General features: G+C 38.3%; 13 protein-coding genes across 13 annotated transcripts; 6 read left to right on the forward strand and 7 right to left on the reverse strand. All coding sequences in view use genetic code 12, as the record gives it.

The window, feature by feature from the left end:
- Window positions 1–547: 547 nt before the first annotated feature.
- On the forward strand, window positions 548–2,365 carry SPAPADRAFT_143507 (uncharacterized protein; the record flags this gene model as incomplete). Its single annotated transcript, XM_007377405.1, has 1 exon — window positions 548–2,365. A coding segment is annotated over one exon (1,818 nt), but the record flags the coding sequence as incomplete, so codon positions are not given.
- On the reverse strand, window positions 2,108–4,614 carry HPD1 (Hpd1p; the record flags this gene model as incomplete). Its single annotated transcript, XM_007377406.1, has 1 exon — window positions 2,108–4,614. The coding sequence occupies one exon, from the start codon at window positions 4,576–4,578 to the stop codon at window positions 3,517–3,519; it is 1,062 nt and encodes a 353-aa protein (XP_007377468.1).
- A 142-nt stretch (window positions 4,615–4,756) lies between these two features.
- Window positions 4,757–6,302, reverse strand: SPAPADRAFT_63317 (putative lipoate--protein ligase; the record flags this gene model as incomplete). The annotated part of the gene is made up of 1 exon (XM_007377407.1): window positions 4,757–6,302. One exon carries the CDS (start codon window positions 6,225–6,227, stop codon window positions 5,043–5,045), a length of 1,185 nt encoding a protein of 394 aa, XP_007377469.1.
- POP4 (RNase P/RNase MRP complex subunit) lies at window positions 6,281–7,877 on the forward strand (the record flags this gene model as incomplete). Its single annotated transcript, XM_007377408.1, has 1 exon — window positions 6,281–7,877. The coding sequence occupies one exon, from the start codon at window positions 6,355–6,357 to the stop codon at window positions 7,129–7,131; it is 777 nt and encodes a 258-aa protein (XP_007377470.1).
- Window positions 6,295–7,876, reverse strand: VPS51 (Vps51p; the record flags this gene model as incomplete). The annotated part of the gene is made up of 1 exon (XM_007377409.1): window positions 6,295–7,876. One exon carries the CDS (start codon window positions 7,861–7,863, stop codon window positions 7,126–7,128), a length of 738 nt encoding a protein of 245 aa, XP_007377471.1.
- On the reverse strand, window positions 7,875–8,911 carry SPAPADRAFT_63321 (DNA-directed RNA polymerase III subunit; the record flags this gene model as incomplete). The annotated part of the gene is made up of 1 exon (XM_007377410.1): window positions 7,875–8,911. The coding sequence occupies one exon, from the start codon at window positions 8,879–8,881 to the stop codon at window positions 7,928–7,930; it is 954 nt and encodes a 317-aa protein (XP_007377472.1).
- A 55-nt stretch (window positions 8,912–8,966) lies between these two features.
- Window positions 8,967–10,051, forward strand: SPAPADRAFT_63322 (uncharacterized protein; the record flags this gene model as incomplete). The annotated part of the gene is made up of 1 exon (XM_007377411.1): window positions 8,967–10,051. One exon carries the CDS (start codon window positions 9,409–9,411, stop codon window positions 9,808–9,810), a length of 402 nt encoding a protein of 133 aa, XP_007377473.1.
- A 176-nt stretch (window positions 10,052–10,227) lies between these two features.
- SPAPADRAFT_63323 (uncharacterized protein) lies at window positions 10,228–11,120 on the forward strand (the record flags this gene model as incomplete). The annotated part of the gene is made up of 1 exon (XM_007377412.1): window positions 10,228–11,120. One exon carries the CDS (start codon window positions 10,257–10,259, stop codon window positions 10,632–10,634), a length of 378 nt encoding a protein of 125 aa, XP_007377474.1.
- A 119-nt stretch (window positions 11,121–11,239) lies between these two features.
- On the forward strand, window positions 11,240–12,302 carry ARG3 (ornithine carbamoyltransferase; the record flags this gene model as incomplete). The annotated part of the gene is made up of 1 exon (XM_007377413.1): window positions 11,240–12,302. One exon carries the CDS (start codon window positions 11,272–11,274, stop codon window positions 12,265–12,267), a length of 996 nt encoding a protein of 331 aa, XP_007377475.1.
- A 248-nt stretch (window positions 12,303–12,550) lies between these two features.
- SPAPADRAFT_143075 (methylglyoxal reductase (NADPH-dependent)) lies at window positions 12,551–13,564 on the forward strand (the record flags this gene model as incomplete). Its single annotated transcript, XM_007377414.1, has 1 exon — window positions 12,551–13,564. One exon carries the CDS (start codon window positions 12,551–12,553, stop codon window positions 13,562–13,564), a length of 1,014 nt encoding a protein of 337 aa, XP_007377476.1.
- A 403-nt stretch (window positions 13,565–13,967) lies between these two features.
- SPAPADRAFT_143760 (glycosyltransferase family 32 protein) lies at window positions 13,968–15,089 on the reverse strand (the record flags this gene model as incomplete). The annotated part of the gene is made up of 1 exon (XM_007377415.1): window positions 13,968–15,089. The coding sequence occupies one exon, from the start codon at window positions 15,087–15,089 to the stop codon at window positions 13,968–13,970; it is 1,122 nt and encodes a 373-aa protein (XP_007377477.1).
- Window positions 15,090–16,811: 1,722 nt separating this feature from the next.
- On the reverse strand, window positions 16,812–17,918 carry SPAPADRAFT_143660 (glycosyltransferase family 32 protein; the record flags this gene model as incomplete). The annotated part of the gene is made up of 1 exon (XM_007377416.1): window positions 16,812–17,918. One exon carries the CDS (start codon window positions 17,916–17,918, stop codon window positions 16,812–16,814), a length of 1,107 nt encoding a protein of 368 aa, XP_007377478.1.
- A 1,497-nt stretch (window positions 17,919–19,415) lies between these two features.
- Window positions 19,416–23,361, reverse strand: SPAPADRAFT_143242 (glycosyltransferase family 32 protein; the record flags this gene model as incomplete). The annotated part of the gene is made up of 2 exons (XM_007377417.1): window positions 19,416–19,825; window positions 22,317–23,361. 2 exons carry the CDS (start codon window positions 23,359–23,361, stop codon window positions 19,416–19,418), a joined length of 1,455 nt encoding a protein of 484 aa, XP_007377479.1.
- Window positions 23,362–23,994: the final 633 nt, after the last annotated feature.

The following is a 23,994-nucleotide window of genomic DNA, read 5'->3' on the forward strand; positions in this document are numbered from 1 at the left end:
TGATGCAGAACCCCGGGGGGAGGTCATGAGTTGCCTGTATTTGGTAGCATAAGCTTTTCTTTTTTTATTTTTTTGTGTGTGGTTTTTATTTTGACCGCTGGAAGGGTCCGTCGATGTTGAGGTATGAATAACCGATTCGGCAAACGAGCCACATTAACTGGTGATTTTCAAACGTCAGGACAGTTGAATACGCTTGGCTACACATGTGCGAATGTTATTTGTGTCTGTTAGACCATGCAGTGATGTGACATACGATGAGATGCACTATACATCATTCATTTCATTGTTGTAGAAATAGCCGCGGCTTGAAAATAGACCACTTTTTAGACAAGACTCGGATAAACTATATTTTATTTTTTTAGAGAAACTGGTAGCATCGCCCGCAGCGGAACTCTTTTCTTTTTCTTTTTTTTTTTGTTAATTTTTTTTTTTGGTTTTTCTTTTTTGTCACAATTTCAATTGGAGTCTATCAAAAAAGATTACCCCTTATACATCACTCTATATATATTAACACATCACCACCAAGGAGACCAAAAGAATCAAGATGATGAGGCCTAATTCTCCTATATTTCCTCCCCAGCAACTAAGTATAAACTCACCCATGTCGCAGCTAGATCAGGATCTAGATTCGCCAGGTGCACGTCCAGCATCCCCAGCCTTGTTACCACCCCTACCTGACAAACCCACCTGTTCTACATCGTCAATTCAAGTATACATCATACCCACAGAGCAAAACTTATTTGTTGAAGGGTTCGACGCTCAGGAGTATGGGTCCCGACCTCCTACTTTGCTTAGGGGGTGTTTGTATGTGCGAGTGTTGAAACCAACCAAGATCAAAAGCATAACACTTCTGTTTAAAGGAGTACAACGCACGGAATGGCCGGAGGGTATCCCGCCCAAGAAGCAGCTATATGCTGAGATCAACGACGTAATCAGTCATACGTGGCCGTTCTTTACCGGCACCAACAATACGATCAACAACGGCGCCGACTATTTTGTCGAGTTGAACAACCACAGACGATACCTCCTGGCCAGTTTTAACGATTTGAAAAGATTGAATACGAATTCTTCCGACTCTTCATTGTCATCTGCCTCAGTAGCAGATACAACCGCCAGCTCCACTGTGGTGAACTTTTTATCACGGAACTTGTCGCCTAGTTTTATAAGAAGAGGCAAGTCACCATCGGTCAGTTCCATGGATATGCCGGATTTATCTTCAGTGATATCACCCGGGTCGGTCAACGATGCGAATGGACCAACCACTTTTGCTCCTGGTGATTACATCTACAACTTCGAACACCCATTACCACCCCTGATTCCTGAGACCACCAATGTCACATTTGGAAGCACAAACTACAACATGGAAGTGTCTATCATCCGCGCGGGTGCATTCAAGCTGAACTTATCAGGAAAACTCCCCATCAATATCGTGAGAACTCCAGCTGAACTGAATATGGAAGAGAATGAGTCGATTGTGATTACCCGAGACTGGGAAGACCAATTACGGTATGATATTGTCATTGGCTCCAAGTCGATTGTATTGGACTCGTACTTGCCCTTGGCTTTCAGGTTTGTTCCCTTATGGGGGAAAGTGTCTTTGCATAGAATCAGAGTTTACTTGAGTGAAAATCTTGAATATTTCTGTTCCAATAAACGAGTCCATCGCATGGAACCACCCAAGAAGTTTCTCCTTTTAGAACATAAAGCCAAGAAAGGAAGGTCATTACTTTCATCTCGACCCGTCAATGACGACGATGATGCAGAAGACGAAGAGGAGGATAACTTTGATGAAGATATCTTACCTAAAGAGTTGGAATTCCAATTGTACGTTCCACACGACTTGAACAATAGATATTCCGCCAAGATCCACCCAGACACATCGTATGAAAACATTCAAGCACACCACTGGATCAAGATCTGTCTCCGTATTTCCAAACCTGACCCAAACAACCCCGAGAAACGTAAGCATTATGAAATCTCCATTGATTCACCCATGCATGTCCTTTCACCTCTTGCTGCCCATACCAACACCTTGCTTCCTGCTTATGACGACTTTATCCCTCAATTGTCTTCCGAACCGTTATCACCAGGTGTGATTCCTGTTGATGGCACTGCTACCCCAGAAATCGAATTCCATCACATCAGTACCACCACAGATTTGGACGGGGTGGCCAGGGATGCCGATATGCACTTGCTGGCAAACTTGTACCATCCTACGCCGGATGAAGCCACTATTCGCGCCATGAATTCACCCCAAGCGGTACCACACCCGAACATATACTCGTCCCCCTTGGTGCGTCCCATTCACATCTTGCGTAAACCCAGTGTCAATCCACCACCATTTGACGCAGACATTTCTCCACCAGGGATAGACCATCATGTAATGAATGCATTTCCGCCAGCATACGACATGCATGTGTTGGATGACGATATTTCGCCAATCAGAGAGGGCAATCTTGCACCAATTAGGGAACTGTTGGCAAGAAGTGTTGCTGGACAAGTTGATCCTGTGGCTACTAATGGAGCCGCCATGAGTCCAATCAGAGAGCAGTTGACGAGAAGTATCGCTCAGACGCATAGATCTGGATCATACCAGCTGCAGAATTCAAGTTCTTCGGGTAGTTCTCAAGGTAGTTCGATTGTTATTAATGTTCCACATAATCCAAGACCGCAAGTAGCAACTACAGGAAATGATGAATTTGCACAAGACTCAACTGCTAATGGCACGCCTCAAGTGATTGAAACTCCCAGCACACCACAAACCGAGGCTGTTGAAGAGCCAGCTAGATCAACCCCACAAATCATACTCAATAATTCAGAAGATATAACCGATCACCCAAGGTCGCCAATCTTGCCACCACTCTCACCAGCAACTTCCCAAGTTCATGATATCGAAGAAGCAACTAGATCACCCTTGCTTGATCCAGAAGAACACGATATAACCGACGATCCACAATCGCCCATTATCCCACCACACAGATTATCGTCACCCACCACGTCGAGAAACTCGTCATTTGACATTCCGTTGGATCAAACCATGCCGTTGTTGGACCTTTCCAACAGTAATGAGCAACCACCACCAGAGACTCGAGGATCGGTCACGTCGTCTATTTTTGACTTGAGTTATCGGCATCCCCAGCCAACCAAATTGATTGGGTTCATTGATGAAGAGAGCTCGCACGAGTTTCATGAAATGAATCATAGCTTGCATCAATTGAGGAATCCACGGATATCTAGACATTACCAGGAAGAGCAAGAGGAGGAAGATAGAATTGTGCCGCAGGATAGCACGAGGGAAAGATCGGTTGATAGTGATAAGGATGTGACAAATGAGATTCCGGGGTTCAAGATTGGTTTTGTCATTGGTGATCAATAAATAAAAACTACTATAGCATACGGAACACTGGCTATGATTCCTAGATATGACATTATATAATACTTTGCATTACCCTTCTTTTTTGTAACTACATTAAATATGAAAATTTCGCAGCAATAAATATATAATTTGCAACTAACCTACTTTCTCTTCTTGTCAAGTACATGACCTTCGGCATCTTGTTCCAAGTCACCTAACCATTCATACAAGACACCCAAGTCTCTCTTGGCAATGTCATCACGTTCGCAAGCCTTGTCATACCAATATCTTCCGATGTCACCGAGGAACAAAAATCTATTCTGATACTTGGCACAATCAGTAGCTAACACCACATCCTTTCTAGTCAACTTAGTAATGAATCCACCTTGGAAGTTGGATTCACAGGGAAGCTTATTTTCAGGGTATACACCAGAAATAGGACAATTGTCTACACTTGCCCAGGACTTACCGGTACTCACGGCAATTAACTTGGCATAACTTTGCAAGTTTAACCCGAACGACTTGGCAAGCTGGAATGAGTCAGCTGTGGCAAGGTTGGTGATGGCAAGCAAGTAGTTATTAGCGAGTTTTGCGGCAAGACCAGTACCATGTTCATGACCACATGGGAAAATGTTAGCACCCATTTTTAAGAGCAAGTTGGTCAAGTTGGGCGCCATACTTTCGTGGTTGGGACGCGAGAGCATAAACGAGAGGGTTCCATTTCTTGCACCTTTGACACCACCAGATACCGGAGCATCGATAAAGTCGAAATTGGGGATTTCCTTGTGAACAAACTCGTGCACTTCTTTTGAAGTGGGGATGTCAATGGTTGACGAGTCGATAATGGTGGTCAAGTGTTGCGAATAGTCCTTGCCTGACTTCTTGTAGCTTTCAACCAACCCATTAACTATACATTTAACATGTCTACCCTCGGGGACCATAGTGATAATGAAATCCAACTGGGAATCAACATCAGTGACAAACGATTCAAGCGTAGGTAATGGCTTCAATTGGGATGCATTTTGCGGCGTAATCTTGGTGACATCGGCAATAAACTTGGTAGTAGCTTCAGGAACAGTGTCATGAACATACAATTTATCAGTTGGTTCCAACTTGTTGTAAATGTGTCTGGCCATGTGTTGACCCATTTGTCCAAGTCCAATGAATCCGTAATTGGTTAATCTGATGGGGGTGTTTGATAAAAAGCGAACTTGTCTTAACATGATGTGTTTTGTTGAGAGTAGCAAGAAAGGGAATTTTGTATTTTAGAAAAAAAAATAGTTTGGGGGAACAATCGAGTTTATATAATTCGAGGGAGGCGTCGTACGGGGTTGACCCCACTTGATTTACATCCGGTTGGGTATTGATGGAGTTTACCGGGGGGTGGAGGACCAATTTTCGCGGGGTAATTCTAAATTTCAACGGTGTTATATAAATATATACATATATGCCATCTACATTCCGCTAACAATAGCAATAACTAATAATATTGCACGGCATGCTGCCAACTACACCGGTACCTCACCTCTGTTCCTTCCATGGAAATGTGAAATAGCCATGGAAACAAACATTTGCAAATGCGGAGTAACATTTTTTTTTAGTGCCTTTCTCACCTTCCTAATTGGGAATACCCGATAACGCGCGCGCTTCCCTTCAATAACCGATCGGTATAAACATCATCTATTATCTATACAGTTCCGTCGATACACTCACCGATCCAGTCACTTATATCATCATCGAGGACGTATCCAGCCACGTTACTTCCGGTGTATTCTAGTTCATTCTCACTAATATACTTTTCAAGATACTTGAATTTTTCTCGGATCTCATCGCTGTCAGTGGTCAATTCATACTTTTCAATAATCGCCAGTTTATGTACGTGAAACTTGATGGTGAAGTTATGACTCTTGTTTGTCAATTCATGGGTAAACTTTGGAGTCTTGCCAAACTTCCACTGCCATGACCGCAATTCATCAGCAGTATCTTGTATTTGTTGCGGCAAGTCTGTGTCATTATTAACTTCGACTACCTTGACCGACTCATCTAACCCATATTCGTGTTCAAATTGTTGGGAAACACTTTGAATAAATGCACTGGATTCAATTTCCAAGTTTGTCACCTTAGACTTGACCGATGCAACACTGTTCATGGCATCCACCACTCCCAACTTGTCACTTCTCGATAATAGCTTGCTCAACACTTTCAAGTTCAGATTGAGCAACATGGTACCGTGATGGTACGACTTTCCCTTGGATAACTTGTACGCTGATCCACTGACTTTAAACCCATCTGTAGTTACGATATCACCTCTCTCATTAACCTGTACTTGTTTCCCGTTGCAGCCATTAACACCTTTGGAGACTGCATGGGCGAATGTGAACCGATCAAACTTTTCTTTGGTGGTCATAAATGAGAAATTGACATTACCTAGGTCGTGAACCACTGTTCCTCCACCACTATATCTTCTTAACAAGGGAATTCCAAGCATGTTGAGCAAGGGCAAGTTGACCTCTTTCCAGGGGTTTTGGTTCTTGCCCACGACAACACAGGGCGAGTTCACATAGAACAAGAGTCTATTGGTGTTGTTGGCTGCGGGTTTGGGCATCTGGTTGTAAATGTGCTGTTCCAAGGCCAAGTTCATGTACGGATCTGTCAATTTTGAATTGAATATCACTGGTTCGTCGAGAACAGTATAGTCTTCAAACGTGAGAAGTTTTGATTTGTGGGCTAGCACAGATGGTGATTCTTGATAATGTTGAAAGTCACCCAAGTTGAAGTCGTCCAATTCGGCTGGAGTTAAGTCATCTTGGAAGGGAACGTTGATGTTGTGGATGTATCTTCGTGCTATTGCTGGTCTTAGTATTCGTAACATCTTGATGGATCAAACTGGTTGAAAAATAGTTGGCGAAATTTTTTTCCCTCATAGTTTAATATACATCATCACCATCACCATCACTATCATCATCATCTCTACCAACATCACCATCACCACTACCACGATGAACAGCAACGAACTTGAGAAACACCTTCTTACCAGATGTTATGATTCCCAGAATCGAATAGTGGAGCTTCTAGAACAAAGATACGCCACTAACGGAGATCAAAAGTCGTCTATAGTGTTCACTAAGTCTGAGTCTACCACCACAGCCAAGCTATTCTCCAATGACACACCCACCATAAGCAGAGCCCGACTTCAAACCACCAGGAAATCTCTCAAGGCATACATATCAAGTACCCTCGCAAACCAACGCAAACTTAACAAACGAATAAAACAATACAAGCGAAAGTCTCACACCACCAGTCCATTCCCAAGGGACAAACTCATTGAAGAACATCGCATCCCACAAATCACCCAGTTCATCCACATGAATAAACTCTGGCAAAAGTATATGCAAGACTTGCTCTTTCCCAATGGCCAAATACAAGCTTTACCCAACATATTACCCAAGTTGTCGTCGGCAGATTTCAATGGATGTTTGGTAAAAGTTGTTCAGTCGAGGAATAGAAACTGTGTCGGCATGCAGGGGATTGTGGTGTGGGATGCCCAGCATTCATTTGTGGTTTGTGTGCCTGGGACTGATGAAGACATTGGTGGGTTTAAAGTCATACCTAAACAGCATACCTTGTTTGCATTTGACTTGATATTGCCTAGTAAGGAAGAACAGGAAGAGGAAGAGTGTATACCATTTACAATTATAGGTTCACGGTTCGAAGTACGGTCCGTAGATCGTTCTGGTAAAAAGTTCAAGAATCATTCCATTGACGATATTCTATAGACGTTGCTTTAGTTTATTTAATTGTAATTGTAACAATTCATGTTGTGGTAGTTTTTCTATAAGTGAGTCAATCTGACTTGCCACCTTTTCCTTCTCTTGTTCGTCTAGATTGCCTTTAATGTTGAGTAACTGGTTAACTTCGTCCAACACTTTACTGGAAGTGACTTCTTGAGGAACGTCAAGTATCTCCTCAAACGGTCTATTGAACATTTTCGTGTCCTCACTATTGATGAAATCATGCAAGTCAGACAACACGTCATCCATAAACTTTTCTTTACTTTCTTGTTTCTCTTCGTATATTCCCAACCCATTGACTTCATTATGCATGCCTTTAGACAAGTCCGACAACGTTTCGCTCAATTTAATAAGTTCATAATAGTTGTCATAAATGATTGACTTCTTGGCCAGATCTTGACTGTTTAACGTATGGGTAATCCTATTCCTCAACTTGAGGATGTCATTAATGGAGGAATTTTGGATTATATTGTTGAGTTCCTCAGGTGACGGAAGTGAATCCGGGTCGGATTTCTTGGTAGTTGGTTCATCACTGGATATGTTGTAGAAATCTTGTAAGGCCCGACGTCGACTCAGAACTTTTCTTGCACCAGCGTGGTGTTTGACTTTTGGTGAAGCTGATTGTGATTGTGGGTTAGGTGAAGATGCTGGGACTGCAGGAGATGCCGGTGATTCCCGTGATGATGGGCGTTTATACGAGAGAATTGGTTCTGACATCGTTGTCTTGTCTAATGTACAAAGTGTATGTTTATTTTTTTTAGGAGGTTCGTGCGATTTATATCTACTGGTGGGTCCAACTATCTAAATATGCTAAATCTTCAGTCTCCTCTACAGTTTGGTAATGATCAAATATGCTGAATGAAGTGACTACAGCTTTGCGTGTAGCTTCACTAACTCCACTTCCCTGTTCCAAGTACCCACGGCCAAACCCGGCTTCAATTACACTTTGCCAAGTAGCTTTATATGTATCGGTAGTATGGCTCACCAACTCCAACTTGTCATCGAATATCAATACGTCACACAATGACCTGATATCGTTGAGTCCCAACTCTATATTCGTGATCTTGTTGACACTGATAAACTCCATTATTTGGTCCAAATCAACAAACCCGGTATGGGTAGCCGGATATGTCGCCTGAATAGGGTTGACGTTATTAGTAGGCTGTTGAAAAGCACTAGGGAATGTCTTTGAAGCAGCAAATCTCCAAATGACAGTAACCAACGAATCAATGAACTCGGTATCCAATTCGGAATCAGTAAACCACGGACCACCCGTGATTTCGATAGACGGCTGGAGGTTGTATAACATGTAGATTTTTCTGGTTGGATGTTTCACCGACTTGATGGACTTGATGTATCGTTGTCCTTCCAATGATTTCAAACACTTGGCCACGACGTGCTGGTGCAAGTTTGTCCTTGCTTTAATGGTCTTGGTCCATATACCTTCTCTGCCTGAGGCTTCAATGTATGAATACACCATGGCTTCTTCGTCGGTCATCTGGGTGATTTTCAGCGCTTCGGTGACTGACACAGCTTGGAACTTGAGCTCTTCGCCTTGTTTGACTAACTTCACCAACTTGCTGTTGATTAACTCTTGGGCGATGCTCAAGAGCTCCACGGGTTTGGTGATGTGTACTAAATCCTGTAATTCCTGTTGGTTAAAGAGAGTGGATGTGGGCGACTCGCTCATTTTGCCGTGAAGCAAAAGAGCCTTCTCTGATAGCTGGACCGACATGATGCTGTGGTTCTATATACAAAGTTTGTTGGTTGTTATAAAGCTTCTGAGATGATCCGTAATTTTTTTTTTTAAAGTCTATGCGAAAAAGAACATATTCAAAGGTAAACACACCAAATGAAAGTAAGGCTGACATGAGCAATACATCTAAGGTAACATTCAAGAAGGCACCCTTCAAGAAGAAACCAACACATGCTAAATCAAGAATAAAACTTTCTTTTGAACAAGATGAAGATTCCGAAGAAGATACACCACCAATTGTTACTAAACACACAGTATCATTTATAAATAAATCCAACCGTGCAACAGTAGAACCACCTAAACCACGACCCACAGATCTATCCAAATACAAGAAACAGTTTGAGCCACTATCTGAAGCAGTTATACTAAATGCTGATGATCTAGAAGAACTTGATGAAGACCCACTGCCGTCGTCTCCACCACTACCACCACCACAACCACCTAAAAAGTATGTGCCTAAACTAGCAGAGTATGAAGATGAAAACACCTCACTTCGAAAACTAGCCATGGATGTAGGCACAGAATACGATGATGGATTCAACTATGATGATGGAACAGAAAAGCAGAAAGACAACGTTCCAGTTGTAGATGACTACGACTATGATAATGATATAGATATCGAAGAGGAGACAGGTCCTATTGCCATGACATCAACGAACTTTAAGCTCAATCAAGACAAGTACGATTTGGAGATTATTTCTGATCAGGAATCAGAAGACACTTCCAAGAAAGTTGAACCCGTGAAGATACTAACGTTGCAACAACACATGCAAAACTTGATTGAGTCCATGACAAATCTAGAAATTGAGAAACAACAAGTGGAACAGGATATAGCTAGGGTTAAACAGCAACAGGAAGAGGTAATCACACGCAAACAAAAGTTGTTTCAAAAGTTGGGTACTTGGTAATGTCATTTCGTTTTCTCGCTGCCTCTTTCTCTCTCGGTATTCTCCAGTCACAATGACATTTTGAATATCAGGTGGTAATCAAGTCATTAATCAGTGGCATTTACCACTTGAAGTTAAGGTTATTGGGATCAGAGTGTCCTTGGAAATGTAAATGAGAAACCGTGGCTATTTCTTATTTTACCCAGACTCTAAATTGCTTCAATCAACTATTTATTAATATAAAATTTACTTGTATTACTACATGAACTTATCATGTATAGCCTGTTTCTACCTCTAACGCATCTTTGGCGTGGTGCGCAATCAATTGGTAGCGACAACAAAAATCCTAGGTCGTGCAAATCTCAAGTTTACCCAGTATAAAAACAGTATGGATGCAAATTTCTCTTATATTAACCGCTTAGTTCTTTTTCATACACTACAGTTTATCCTACATGCAATAACTTCCAATGGATCAAGTTCAAAAACAACTTTGTGATGCAAAGCTCAAACTCAACGCCTTACACAAGCAGCACACTGAATTAGTTGTTGAAACTAACAAGATCAAGCAACAAGTGACTGCATTGAAGAAGAATCATCGTAAATTCTTGAGAAGCCTTTCAAAACGTACTTGCAATTCAAGAAAGAAGAAAAAAGGGAAGCGCAAACATCTGAACCTGAATTTGACCAATGCTTTAATTAAAGTTGAACCTGTTGATGCTGCAACTTGTTGTGCCGCTGAAGTAACTACTAAACCAAAAGATGAAATGAACCTTAAAATGGATATCTCAGTGAAGCTTGAGAATGATGGCTGTAACGTTACATATGATGTTGGCAAATTACTCTAGGGTGTCGTGTGCTGGTTATATTAATTCTTTTGTATTGTCGCTAGTTGCTGGATAAGTTTAGTTTACCATTGGGTTTTAGAGCTCTGTTCGGTTTATTTAGTTTTTATATGTTAATTACAGATTTTTGGTATTGGAAATATTCACCATAGTCAAAGTATACCGTTGGCATATTTTATGCAAGCTACAATCACCTCTCCCCAATCTGAATGCTTCTTTGGTAGCGCTACTACTGGTTATACTCAGAGTTTATTATATTTCACAGGCTATTAGAATTATAATTCGCTTCAATTGGCTCACAGTTTACTGCTCAACTGACTCATGCGGTATTGTTATGACAATGGAGGGCCATGGTGACGTAAGTGAAAAATTTCACCGGATAAATAAGTCCGGAGTTTGAATTTTTTCGGCTCGAGCTGAAAATTACACGGCATTTTCCAGCGATGCCAGCGTAAATCTGAGTACATCATATTAGATCTTGTACCGCGGTTAGCACTCTCATCCAATTACCGCATTCGTCTGACTCATATCAAGTAAAAAATTTTCCCACTATATAAAAACACCAGTTTTCCTTTTGTTATATTTTTCAGATCATACTTCTTCTTCTCATCAGTGTTTTATATTACCTGCTTTACTTATGATGGCTGTCAGATCCGTTACTTCTAAGATTTCCTCTACATTAAAACCTCGTCATTTGGTGAGCATCTCCCAATTAACCAATGATGAATTCAGCTCCCTTGTTAATAAAGCCCAACATTTCAAACAGATTGTGAAATCGGGTGAAACCAGTGTGGAAAATCACCAAAAGTTATTGGGCAAGTTAGTTGCCTTGTTGTTCAGCAAGAGATCCACCAGAACCAGAATAAGTACCGAGGGTGCTGCTGCTTTCTTTGGTGCCCAACCCATGTTTTTAGGTAAGGATGACATTCAACTTGGTGTTAACGAATCCATGTACGATACTACTAGAGTTATTAGTTCCATGACTTCCTGTATCTTTGCTAGAGTCAACAGACATCAAGATATCTTGGACTTGTGTAAAGACTCCTCGGTGCCTATCATCAACTCCTTATGTGACAAATATCACCCATTACAAGCAATCGCAGACTTGTTAACTATTAAGGAAGTATTTGGAGAAACCAAGGGTTTGAAGTTGACCTGGATCGGTGATGCCAACAACGTCATTAACGATTTAGCCATTGCTTGTCTTAAATTGGGAATAAACGTGTCTGTTTCCATTCCAAAGGATATCAAGTTCGACACCGATGTCCAACAAGTTGCTGAAGAATTAGCCAAGGAACAAGACTTGTCATTTGAAATTGTCAACGACCCAATCGTCGCTTTGAAGAATGCCAATGTTATAGTGACCGACACCTGGATCTCCATGGGAGAAGAAGAACAAAAACAACAAAAGTTACAACAATTTGCTGGTTATCAAATCACCAAGTCTATGATTGAAAAGGGACAAGCTGCTTCCAACTGGCAATTCATGCATTGTTTGCCTAGACACCATGAAGAAGTTGACGATGAAGTTTTTTATAGTGACAAGTCGGTGGTTTTCCAAGAAGCTGAGAATAGATTATATGCAGCCATGGCTGTTATTGATGGATTTGTTATCAACAAGGGTAAATTGGCTTAATTAATGATTGTAAATAATGACATATTTAACTAAAACTATCTTTGTAGTTCTGAATATCCATGGATGAAGACCATTTCTCGGTCCCCTGGTCGCATAACAATTCCCAAAATGGTAACACGCGCCACCACAGCTTGCGCGCGAACAATGAAATTTTTAACCCGCTAAACCACACCGGCAACAACCACCCTGCCACCACCCCCCGCTCCCGCAAGCCTCTCGCTATAAATACGGTGATCTATCCAAGTTCTTCCTCCAATTTTGAGCAATTGAACTAAGTACGATCATGTCTGCTACTGTTTTCGTTTCTGGTGCCACTGGATTCATCGCCCAACACGTCGTCAAGACCCTCTTATCATCAAACTACAAAGTTATTGGATCGGTCAGATCAACAACCAAGGGAGACCACTTGAAATCTTTGCTCAATTCCCCCAACTTCTCTTACGAAATCGTAGAAGATGTTGAAAAGGAAGGTGCATTCGACCAGGCTTTGCAAAAACACCCTGAAGTCACTGTATTCTTACACACTGCCTCCCCTTTCCATTTCAAAGCTACTGATATCGAAAAGGAATTGTTATTGCCTGCTGTAAACGGAACTAAGAACGCATTGAATGCTATCCACAAGTATGGTAGCAATGTCTCTCGTGTGGTTATCACTTCCTCTTATGCAGCTATTTCTACGGCTAGCAAGGAAGTTGACCCTAATGTGGTTGTCACGGAACAATCCTGGAATGAAATTTCATGGGAAGACGCCAAAAAGGATCCAGTTTCTGGTTACAGAGGATCCAAGACCTTTGCAGAAAAGGCAGCCTGGGAATTTGTTAAGGAACACAACCCAAAGTTTGTTGTAAGCACCATTAACCCATCATTTGTGTTTGGTCCACAAGCATATGATTCCGAAGTCAAGGACTCATTAAATACCTCGTCTGAATTTATCAATGCCATTTTGAAGAATGGTCCTGATGCTACAATTGCACCAACCCGTGGTGGTTTCGTTGATGTTAGAGACGTGGCCAAGGCTCATTTGGTTGCGTTTGAAAAGGAAGAAGCCAAGAACCAGAGATTGATTTTGAATGCAGGAAGATTCACCCTTCAATCAATTATTGACATCTTGAATGAAAATATTCCTGAGTTGAAGGGTAAGATCCCAGTGGGTGAACCAGGGACCGATAAGGCTGCTATTGCTGGCTTGTCCACCATTGACAATTCCAAGAGTCTTGCAATTTTGGGATTTGAATTGATTGACTTAAAAAAGTCAGTTGTTGATTCAGTTCAGCAAATTTTACAAGCTAGAAAATGACTAGCAAAATTTTAGGATAGAGTTTGTATGGAAGTAATGTTTATCGTTCTTATAAACAGCATTTTCTATGACATGTTTACCGATTGTAATGATGGTTAAAATAGTGCTTCAAACATGATTGAAGTTATTCACCTTATCAAGTAGATTTTATATTCTTACAAAATAAAGTAAATGTTGTGGGATAGACATAGATTTAGTTGGTTCTTGATAAGGGTTTTTGATTACAACTTCTTTGGCCAAGAATATTCGAATCTACAAATGCTATATTCATTACTAAAAGTGAAGCAAATAACATGATAAATAGCAATTCTAGGGATGATCGTCGAGAACATAACCCTTACAAGATCATTACCGTTAATATATCTGAAATGTATAAATTTACTAAAGAATATGGAAAAGCAATTTATGGCTTATCTTCTCTGTCATCTTCCTTTTGTTGTTGGGTCTTCCAGACACCGGCAAACTTGTGACTGATATATGCTAATGGATCTTCTTCTGGCTTTTGGTCAGCACGCATGGAATTGATTGGCAAGACCATAATGTCACTCAAAATAAATGGAAGTCTAATATTTTCCAAATACTTGTAGTCAATAATGGTTTCAAAGTGATCAAAATCAGTTTGAAGAACATTGTTCAAATACTTGAAAGTCAAGTCAGTAAATCTACCTGGACCAGTCCAATCAAGAACATTATCACCAACACTCTTGAAAATAGCATTTAATTGACCGGTTTTTTCTCTCCATAAGGTGTGTTCAGTGATTTGATTAATCATTTCAGCAATCATAGGATGTCCCTTCTTGGAAAGAATAGTCCAGTTATTAATTCTAGCACCAACATCATTTTCAATACCAACAATGATTCCTGGGTCAAGAGGTCTGTTCAAGTATGTAGTTTGGTTAGTGATCCAAATGTCCATTGGTTTCCATAAAATGGTGTCCAAATCGGAATAAATACCACCATACAAGTATAAAAGCAAGTATCTTGAGAAATCACATTTAAGAATGGTTTGAGGTAAGATATTGTATGCATGGAGAACTTCTGGGATATCAGCGTATAATTCATTTACTAACTTATCGTACTCGGCATTAGTTCTAAAAATGTGTTCGTAATTAGGACTGTTATCAAGCCAAGTTTGATGATACTTTCTGTATTCAGCTGGGAATTCAGGGTGTTCAAGTGGAACTTTCCACATTTGCCAGACCTTTTTAGGAATAGGTTCACTAGGGTCATAGGTGACTTTATTGTGTAATTGTTTAAGCACAGTTGTATTGTAAGGAATACGACCTGGATTTGATGGCTGCAAATTAAATCCAGTTAATCTATATAATGGTTGTTCTTGAATTTCTTTAAGGAACTGTTCCTTTGGTGAGACTGCTTGGGAGTATGACTTTGCTGACACATTTGGTAATTCACCACCAAAATGGAATGCAAAAACGTAAAAGAATAATATAGCACCTGATACAACTGCCAATATTCTGGTGTTTCTAGGACCTATTTGGCCAACTGTTTGCAAAAATTTAACCATATCCACTATGTGGTTTTTTTTTTTTTCAACGAGAGTAAGATGATTAAGCTTTTGGTGGTACTTCTACCAAGACAAAAATGGAAACAACCTTTCCTTTATGTATTAATCACTTGACCCGTTTAAAGTAGCCCCACGTGTATGGTTAGAGGCAAAAAAAAAAAGATACAAGACTATTGTTAGCTAGGGCAGAATAAACTGCTGCCAAAAAAATATAACACATTTCACTGTCCATTGTTGGCCGCTAATGATTAGAGTATTTTTTTTTGCGGATGAGGTAAAATACCTAGAATATTCATGAGTGGTTTCTCCCTGTTCTATATTTAGTTTGTGTCAAGCAGCCCGTACGTCTCAGACAAAAGCTTGTTTTTTTGTTTTTCTAGTAGTGTCTTCAGCTGACAAGCAGTTTGTGTTTCACAATCTTACATAAGCTTATATAATGTGTCTCACGACATTTCATGACAGTTGTGGACTTCATAAGATACACTAAAACGTTCTTCCCCTATTGTTGATAATAACTCATTTTCATTGTTTGCAAATGAAAATTATTATGTGGATTATTTTTAGAAAAAAGTTTTTTTTTATGCGCAAGATCTAATAACAGACTTATCTAATAAACTCTAATTTAAGCCACGTCCACGTTGCACCCATAGATGTAGCTGTTTTCTAAGTTTTTAGTTGCCAAAATAACAAACGCGTTTTTAAGATATTTATGTTATTATTGTTTTATCTCAATCTCTGGTGTAATATCTCACTTCTGAGAAAGATTGATACAAGGAGTTTGAAATATTAAAACCCGTTAGATCACGGTCCCAAACCTTTTTCAATGGAAAAGTTTTTTTTTTGAATAGTTACAAAGCTATTCTTCTTTAAGGGAATAAGCAACAAGTGGAATTTTCGCGTCCCTTATGTAATTTCAGATATCGAAATCTGGAAGGACGCCCCCTTGCAAAGAAATACGAATTTATTTTTATCAGCCACAAGACATCTCCCACGACTACTTCCACTTCCAAAGCCACACATCATATCTGCATGCAATGAACAGTATAAAGATGTAACTATCAAGATTTGCTATGCATTTGTTTTTGGTATTGTCTATACCTTGAAGTGCCATGACAGGTTAAGAATCTTGTGACATTATATTCTGATTACCGACATGCATTCTTCCTCCAAAACAATCCTGTATACCACTACATGGAATTGTAACAAAATAAGGCGGGTTAATAATTTCAATACACTGCGCGTTGTCATGTATTTAATTTCCTCCTGTTTACCCCTTCAATCGATTTGAACCCCCCTTAATTCAGCAAACCGAATGTATTCTACGTACTGTCCAACGTTGAAAATGTTTAATATCTGTTCCAATAAATGATAGCATGATTGGTTGTTTTAAACCTCGATTGTTTCCAACCTTAGAAAACATTAATTGACCCAATGGGAAATTGGGAGCACACAATTCATGACGTAGAACCTTTAATTACAATTTATCACTGATGTAGTTATATAACTCCAATACTTCATCGCCTCTTAAACTTTTTAACTAATACGAACAATAGCTCTATTTATTTACTATTGATAAGTAAGTGCAACATCTATCTAATAGCTGAAGATTAATCTATCCGAGCCAGCGAATTATTAGGACAACTCCAAAGTATAATGTTTCCCAATTCTAATCTACCCCCCCTTTATTGCACATTATGGTGACAAATAAACCCAGGGCACAACTCAGGTTGCATTTCCAGCTGCTTCCTTTTTCTTTTGGTTTTGATCTTTCTTCCATTCTCCTGCAAATCTATGACTTACATATGCAAGCGGGTTATCTATTTTGGCACGCAACGAGTTTCTGGGTAATACCATGATGTCGCCCAAATTGAATGGAAGTTCTATATATGCCAAGAATGTATAATCAACAATAGTTTCAAAATGATTAAAATCGGTTTGAAGGATATTATTCAAATATTTGTATGTCATGTCGGTAAACCTCCCGGGTCCAGTCCAATCAATAACATTATCCTTTGGATTTCTAAAAATTGCTTCTAGTTGACCGGTTTTTTCTCTCCATAAGGTGTGTTCAGTAATTTGGTTAATCATTTCAGCAATCATAGGATGTCCCCTTTTAGAAAGGATTGTCCAATTGTTAATCCTGGCGCCTTTGTCGTTCTCTATTCCGACAATGATCCCTGGATCAAGGGGACGGTTTAAATATTTTCTTTGATTGGTAATCCAAACATCGATTGGTTTCCACAACAAGGTATCCAAGTCGGCATATATCCCACCATGAAAAAACAAGAGTAAGTACCTCGAGAAATCGCACTTTAGGATAGTTTGAGGCATGATATTGTAAGCGTGAAGTACTTCTGGGATATCAGCGTATAATTCATTTATAATTATATCGTACTCGGCGTTGGTTTTTAATGTATATTCATAATTAGGAGCTTTATCGACCCAGGTTTGATGATATTTTTTATAATCGTCGGGGAAATCTTCGTGGTCTAGTGGCACTTTCCACATTTGCCAAATCTTTTTGGGAATTTGTTCAGAAGGATCATAGGGGACTAATTTGTCTAATTGTTTAAGAACAGTGGTGTTGTAAGGAATACGACCTGGGTTTGTTGGTTGGAAATTGAAACCAGTTAGCTTGTATAATGGTTGTTCGTCTAGTTCTTTGAAGAATTCTTGTTTAGGTGATACATATTCAAAATTGAAAACTTGTGGTGAAAATTCAGCTGCAAATTGTTGTAAGAAAAAATAAATCAAGAGTATAACCGTAGACACATAAATCACCAAGCTAATTTTGTTGTTCAAACTACGTTTCTGTGTGAAATTTAACATCATATTGGATTTAAAATCTACATATATTGACGTTAGTGAACGAAGAAAAAAAAACATGGGACGTAACACATTATATAGTCCATTTTCGTAATTAAGGTTTATCATTTATTTCCATAAAATTAGACCATGTCATTATGTGGAGGGGGGAAAAAATAATTTGTTTCTTTTTAATTGTCTAAAGTTAGCACTGTGCTAGAATAAATGTATTTACGGCGTTACAACAGAATATTATTGTACATATAAGGTTATTCTTTGGCTGAAGGTAACAACATTATATTCCCCTTTGTAGTGTTTTTTTAGAGGGGCGGGAGTAGGGTGTATCTGATATTCTCCTAAGTAAGGAAATCCAGTAGAGATTACTCAGGTCGGTAATGCATAGCCAACCAGAATCGGCCGATGTTGGTAAATTGTGATCATAAATGCATGACCAATGACAAAATAACCAACAGGCAGAAATATCTTGTGTACCTCATATATATCAGTATATAAGTACATAATATTACCCCGTGTATAAATTCAAGGGATAGGGTGTTACTTTGATAAAGGTGGATATCTCTCTAGTATAATATCTATCGTTGTAGTACTAAATTATCTTTATGTATCACATGACCTATTTTACTATAATTACAAGGAATAATTAGATGTGTAGAAAACTTCTCTCATTCAATAGGCTTTTAAATGGCTTATGTTGCACCTCCAATTGTTTCATATTTGGTATGAAGATACTTCTGGGGTTTTATAATTCTATTGGAGTTAGCTAGTATATACATATATATATATATATCTTGTTGTAATAATTAAGGTTACTAGTTTGATGTTAACAAGGTTTTATTCTCTTTAATATTCTTAAGTTCTTGGTATTTGATTAAGCAAATAATTATAGCTTGATTCCAAATGGTGTTATGTTTTTGTTAACATATTTGGATGTTGGTTCCATATATTTTTCTTGGCATTAATAATTGATTGAAACTTGGTTAACACTTTTTTTAAAATGGTGTGAGTAGTTCCAAGCCAAGCAATGAGAAGTTATTGCCAATAACAAACAGGAAGATATGGAATTTAATAACATGTTGAGAAACTTATATTTCAGTTGGTTACATTGTTGTTATTTCTGTAGTCTTGGAAATTGTCAGAACTGGGCCATTAATCCAAGAAAGCTTCTTTCTTCAAATTTTATCTTTATTTTGGTCATATTAACTTTAATTTACTTTGACATTTTACTGTTTCTAATTTGATCGACATTGTTTACATATATATAATTATTGCTATAGTGTTACCCTCACACTCTAACTATAAAATATCATAAAAGCTGAGCTGAATGGCACGTACTAACAAAATGAAATATAGAGGATAAATATCTTTGTACGGTGGTAATAGTGGTTCGGTACTAGCTTGGGTATAATAAGTTCATCTAACTATAAACATATTGAAAGAGATGAGTACAGAGAGGTTTCTTATGCCGCACTTCCATCTTTAACATTTTTATTATCATGCTACTTATCTTTTGCTTTTTTCTTCTTCCTCTTTCTTCCTCTCTTCCTCCTTCTTCTTCTCTTCCTCCTTCTTCTTCTCTTCCTCCTTCTTCTCTTCTTCCTCCTTTTTCTTCCTCTCCTCCTCCTTTTTCTTCTCCTCCTCCTTCTTCTTCTCCTCTTCCTCCTTTTTCTTCCTCTCCTCCTCCTTCTTCTTCTCTTCCTCCTCCTCCTTTTTCCTCTCTTCCTCCTTCCTCCTTTCCTCTTCCTCCTTCTTCTTCTGCTCTTCCTCCTTCTTCTTCTGCTCTTCTTTCTTCCTCTCTTCCTTCATCTTTCTATCTTGATCCTTCTTCCAGGCACCTGAAAACTTATGACTAATATATGCTAACGGGTCATCGTCTGGATTATTAGCTGCACGCATAGAGTTCATAGGCAAAACTATAATATCACCCAAACTAAATGGAAGTTTTATATATTCCAAGAATTTATAGTTAATAATAGTTTCAAAGTTATCAAAATCGGTTTGAAGGATATTATTCAAATATTTGTATGTCATGTCGGTAAACCTCCCGGGTCCAGTCCAATCAATAACATTATCTCTTGGGTTTCTGAAAATTGCTTCTAGTTGACCAGTTTCTTCTCTCCATAAAGTATGCTCTGTAATTTGATTAATTATCTCAGCAAGCATAGGATGTCCCCTTTTGGAAATTATTGTCCAGTTGTTAATCCTAGCTCTTCTGTCTTTTTCAATTCCGACAATGATTCCTGGATCGAGCGGCCTGTTCAAATACAGATTTTGGCTAGTAATCCAAACATCCATCAGCTTCCACAAGATTGTATCCAAGTCAGCATAAATTCCACCATTCATATATAGAAGCAAGTACCTCGAGAAATCGCACTTGAGGATAGTTTGAGGCATGATATTGTAAGCATGAAGTACTTCTGGGATATCAGCGTATAATTCATTTATAATTATATCGTACTCGTCATTAGTTTTAAAAATATATTCGTAATTAGGAGCTTTATCAAGCCAGGTTTGATGATACTTTCTATAATCAGCCGGAAAATCATCATGATCTAGTGGAACTTTCCACATCCGCCAAATCTTTCTGGGTATAGGCTCGATGGGATTATATGGGACTTTTTTATGCAATTGTTTAAGTACCGTTGTATTATAAGGGATTACCCCTGCATGACTAGGTTGGAAATTGAATCCTGTTACTTTGTAGAGTGGTTGTTCATGTAATTCTTTGAGAAATTGATCCCTTGGTGAAATATACTCAAAGTATGCTATTTTAGTTTCTGTTGGAAGTATAAAATATAGAGAGAGCACATAAACCACCATAGCAGAAATAGATATATAAAGGAACTTTCGAGGATTCCTAACACTCGATTGACCAATTATCTGGAAAATTTCAAACATTGTCTTTATTTCTAACTATTAATACCTAAGTTGGTATCAAGTTATAAAAGTATATGTTGTTTTTTGTTTGCTTTTTTTTTGAAGCCTGGATCAATTAATGTTTTTGAATAACACGATTGAACTAAAATTGTATTTGTATTAGAATTACTGCAAGATAATGAGTAAACGTGTTCTCTTTAATTATAATCTTAAAATAGACTCGTGTAGAATTTGCACCTATTGCTGCTTTAGGGAAATTTTTTAACACAAGAAAATAGCACGATTTGCAGCTTGCAGTTATTACTTTTTTTTTCTTCTTGCCGCAAGGTGCATAAGTACGTCAGAATTTTTTTTTTTTTTGCTTTCTGCTATCGCTCAAACCACTGGCTCAATGCTAAAAGTTCAAATTCAGGATTGTTCCAAGGTGATCATTGATTTGTTTCTAATAGTCTGTGCAAACTAGTGATGATTTAATTCGATTAGTTTGGAAAAATCATACATATATTGCACAAATTCGGAATTTTTCCGCCCATATTTTAGCTTCTCGTAAATTTCTAAAAAAAAACAAAATTCTTAATAATGCGTCAAGCGAAATAAAAGCTCAAGTCAACAAAAATATAACCGATCTGACTAACTATTAAGATTGTATCCAAGCCATTTCCCGCGTGAGATTGTATCATACTTCTAGTAAAAAGTGTATCCATTTAATCTTGTTCGCTTGAAATTACGGCGTCGTTTCGCTCTTGCATAATTAGAATTGATTAATAATGACTAGTATTCACACTATTCAATTAGAAGTGACACATCACCATTCAGACCAATGAGAAAATAGAAATCATCCTTGCTAAAAGAAAAATACTATGAGAAACATTATTGGATAGACAACCATATGCATAAGTTCATGCATAACCTAAGAAAACTTTCTATCCAAATCGATGAGAAGCAGGGTGTGCAGGTTTTAGTTCTAGATTATACTTCAAGATCATAAGGAAGGCTAAAGCGTACGAAGTTAGACGAGAACTAATTGTAAAAGTGCATAGAATTTAAGGGGCTTCAACTGAAACGAAATAATTAAATGATGAAGAATATTATTATTTTCTTTATACGATTTTAACTGAAATAGCTTCACTTTTCCCTATAATTCCCCCCAACGCCCTGTCTCTCGAACACGCTCATATTCTAGTACCCAAAAAAAGACAAAAGAATAAAGTTTGTTGTTTGCTATTGTTGGGCTTTTCTTTCTCTTTTTCTTTTTCTTCCAACCTCCATGACACTTCATCTTGTAGCGTATGAAATTGTTGTAGTAAAACGGTACTTTTTTTTTACATGAATCGCCTCATCGGACATTGGGCTACAGTTCTGCCTTGCTTAATACCCATAGATTTATTTGCTATAATAATGAGTATAGTTTCTAATACACATCTAAATCCTATATACTTTCCTATATTTAGTGTCCTTTTTTCCATACTCCTCGACTAATATGTTTCACGTATACTAATGGATCACCGGACTTTGCTAATTTCCAACTAGGACTCATGGATTTCTTTGGCAATATCATGGTATCGCCTACAGCTATTGGAAGTTCGACTTTGTCAAGGAAGGGCCATTTAACTAAAGTATCATATTTTCTAAAATCAGTCTGGAGTAGGTTATTCATGTGTTTGAACACAAAATCAGTAAATCTCCCTGGACCAGTCCAATTGTTGACATTATCACCATGATCTCTGCCCAATGTGGCATTTAATTGCCCAGTACTTTCTCTCCATAATGTGTCTTCGGTTATTTTGTTAATTAGTTCAGCAAGCATTGGATGTCCCCTTTTAACCATAAAGGTCCAGGAATTAATTTGAACCCTGCGAGCAGCCCATCTTTGCCAATTGTATGCCCTATCAGATTCCAAACCAACAATAAGCCCTATATCTAGCAGCTTGTTCAAATACTGAGACTCGCTTGATATCCATTCACTGATTGGTTTTAATAGAATGGTGTCGATGTCAGTATATATCCCTCCATAAGCGAATAAGAGTAAATATCGGGAGAAATCGCACTTGAGAATGGTGTACGGCATAGCATTGTATGCGTGGATAATATCTGGAACATTACCATATAGTTCACCCACAAGTTCATCACATTCCGCATTAGTTTTCAATAAATGATCATATTCTGGGCTGTTATCAACCCATGTTTGATGAAATTTTTTGAAATCATCGGGGAACTCTTCATGATCAAGTCCAACTTTCCACATTTGCCAAATTTGTTTTGGGAGAGGCTGTGATGCATCATAGGGAAACAAATAGTTCAATTGCTCAAGTACCGTTGTATTGTAAAGTAAGGAACTTGGATATTTTGGTTTGAAATTTAGCCCTGTGGTCTTGTAATCAGGATGATCTTCTAATTCGAGGCGAAATTGCTCTTTTGGTGCTTGGTAGTCAAAATATGACTTAGTGGATGATAAGGGAGACAATATTGGCGTTCCTGAGTTCAAAGACTTCAAACAAAAGTATGTTGTTGATACAGCTACAAAAAGTGCAAGAACAAAGACAACCTTTGGCCTTCTAAGATTAAAGATCATCTTTATCTCTGGGGAGGAGATTCAAAATATATGATATTCTGAAAGAAAATGAAACATCGAAATTCTGATTTATAAAGGAAACTTAATGATTCAATGTTGTCATTTTCAATATAAAGGTGTTGATCTGTAAATAGATTGAGTGGAAATTGTATATTTTGTAATTACATGTGCATGCTTCGAATATTTTCTGACATTGTCTAATAATAACAATCTTTTTGCACCTTTACGATGCTGATGAAGGCTTCCGATAATTCATGGTTGCTGTGCTGATGAATGCTTTTTATTTATCTGAGACCACAACTCTCTGCAGGGACATGTATTTCTTGATTAGGAATGGTCTTGATTTTTCCGTATAGCGGAATGTTTTATTACAACTTTAACACTTTGTAGGAAAAATGTACTTCTAGATTGGTGATCTGTCTTGATAATCAAAAGTCACGTGATCATATTGAAACGAATGTTAATCAGTTTTGTGTGATCCAAACTAAAAAGAAATAAGAACACCCATTGTGATGATACCATAGTTTATATCAGTTTCTAAATAATAATAATTGTTTTTTTTTCATAAGGCAAGTGCAGCCAGATCGTATCTAACTATTTTAAGTAGGGTTCGAGGCTTGCTAATTATTCCAT

Source organism: Spathaspora passalidarum, assembly GCF_000223485.1.
Source record: "Spathaspora passalidarum NRRL Y-27907 unplaced genomic scaffold SPAPAscaffold_7, whole genome shotgun sequence".
In the NCBI taxonomy this organism is placed as follows: domain Eukaryota; kingdom Fungi; phylum Ascomycota; class Pichiomycetes; order Serinales; family Debaryomycetaceae; genus Spathaspora; species Spathaspora passalidarum.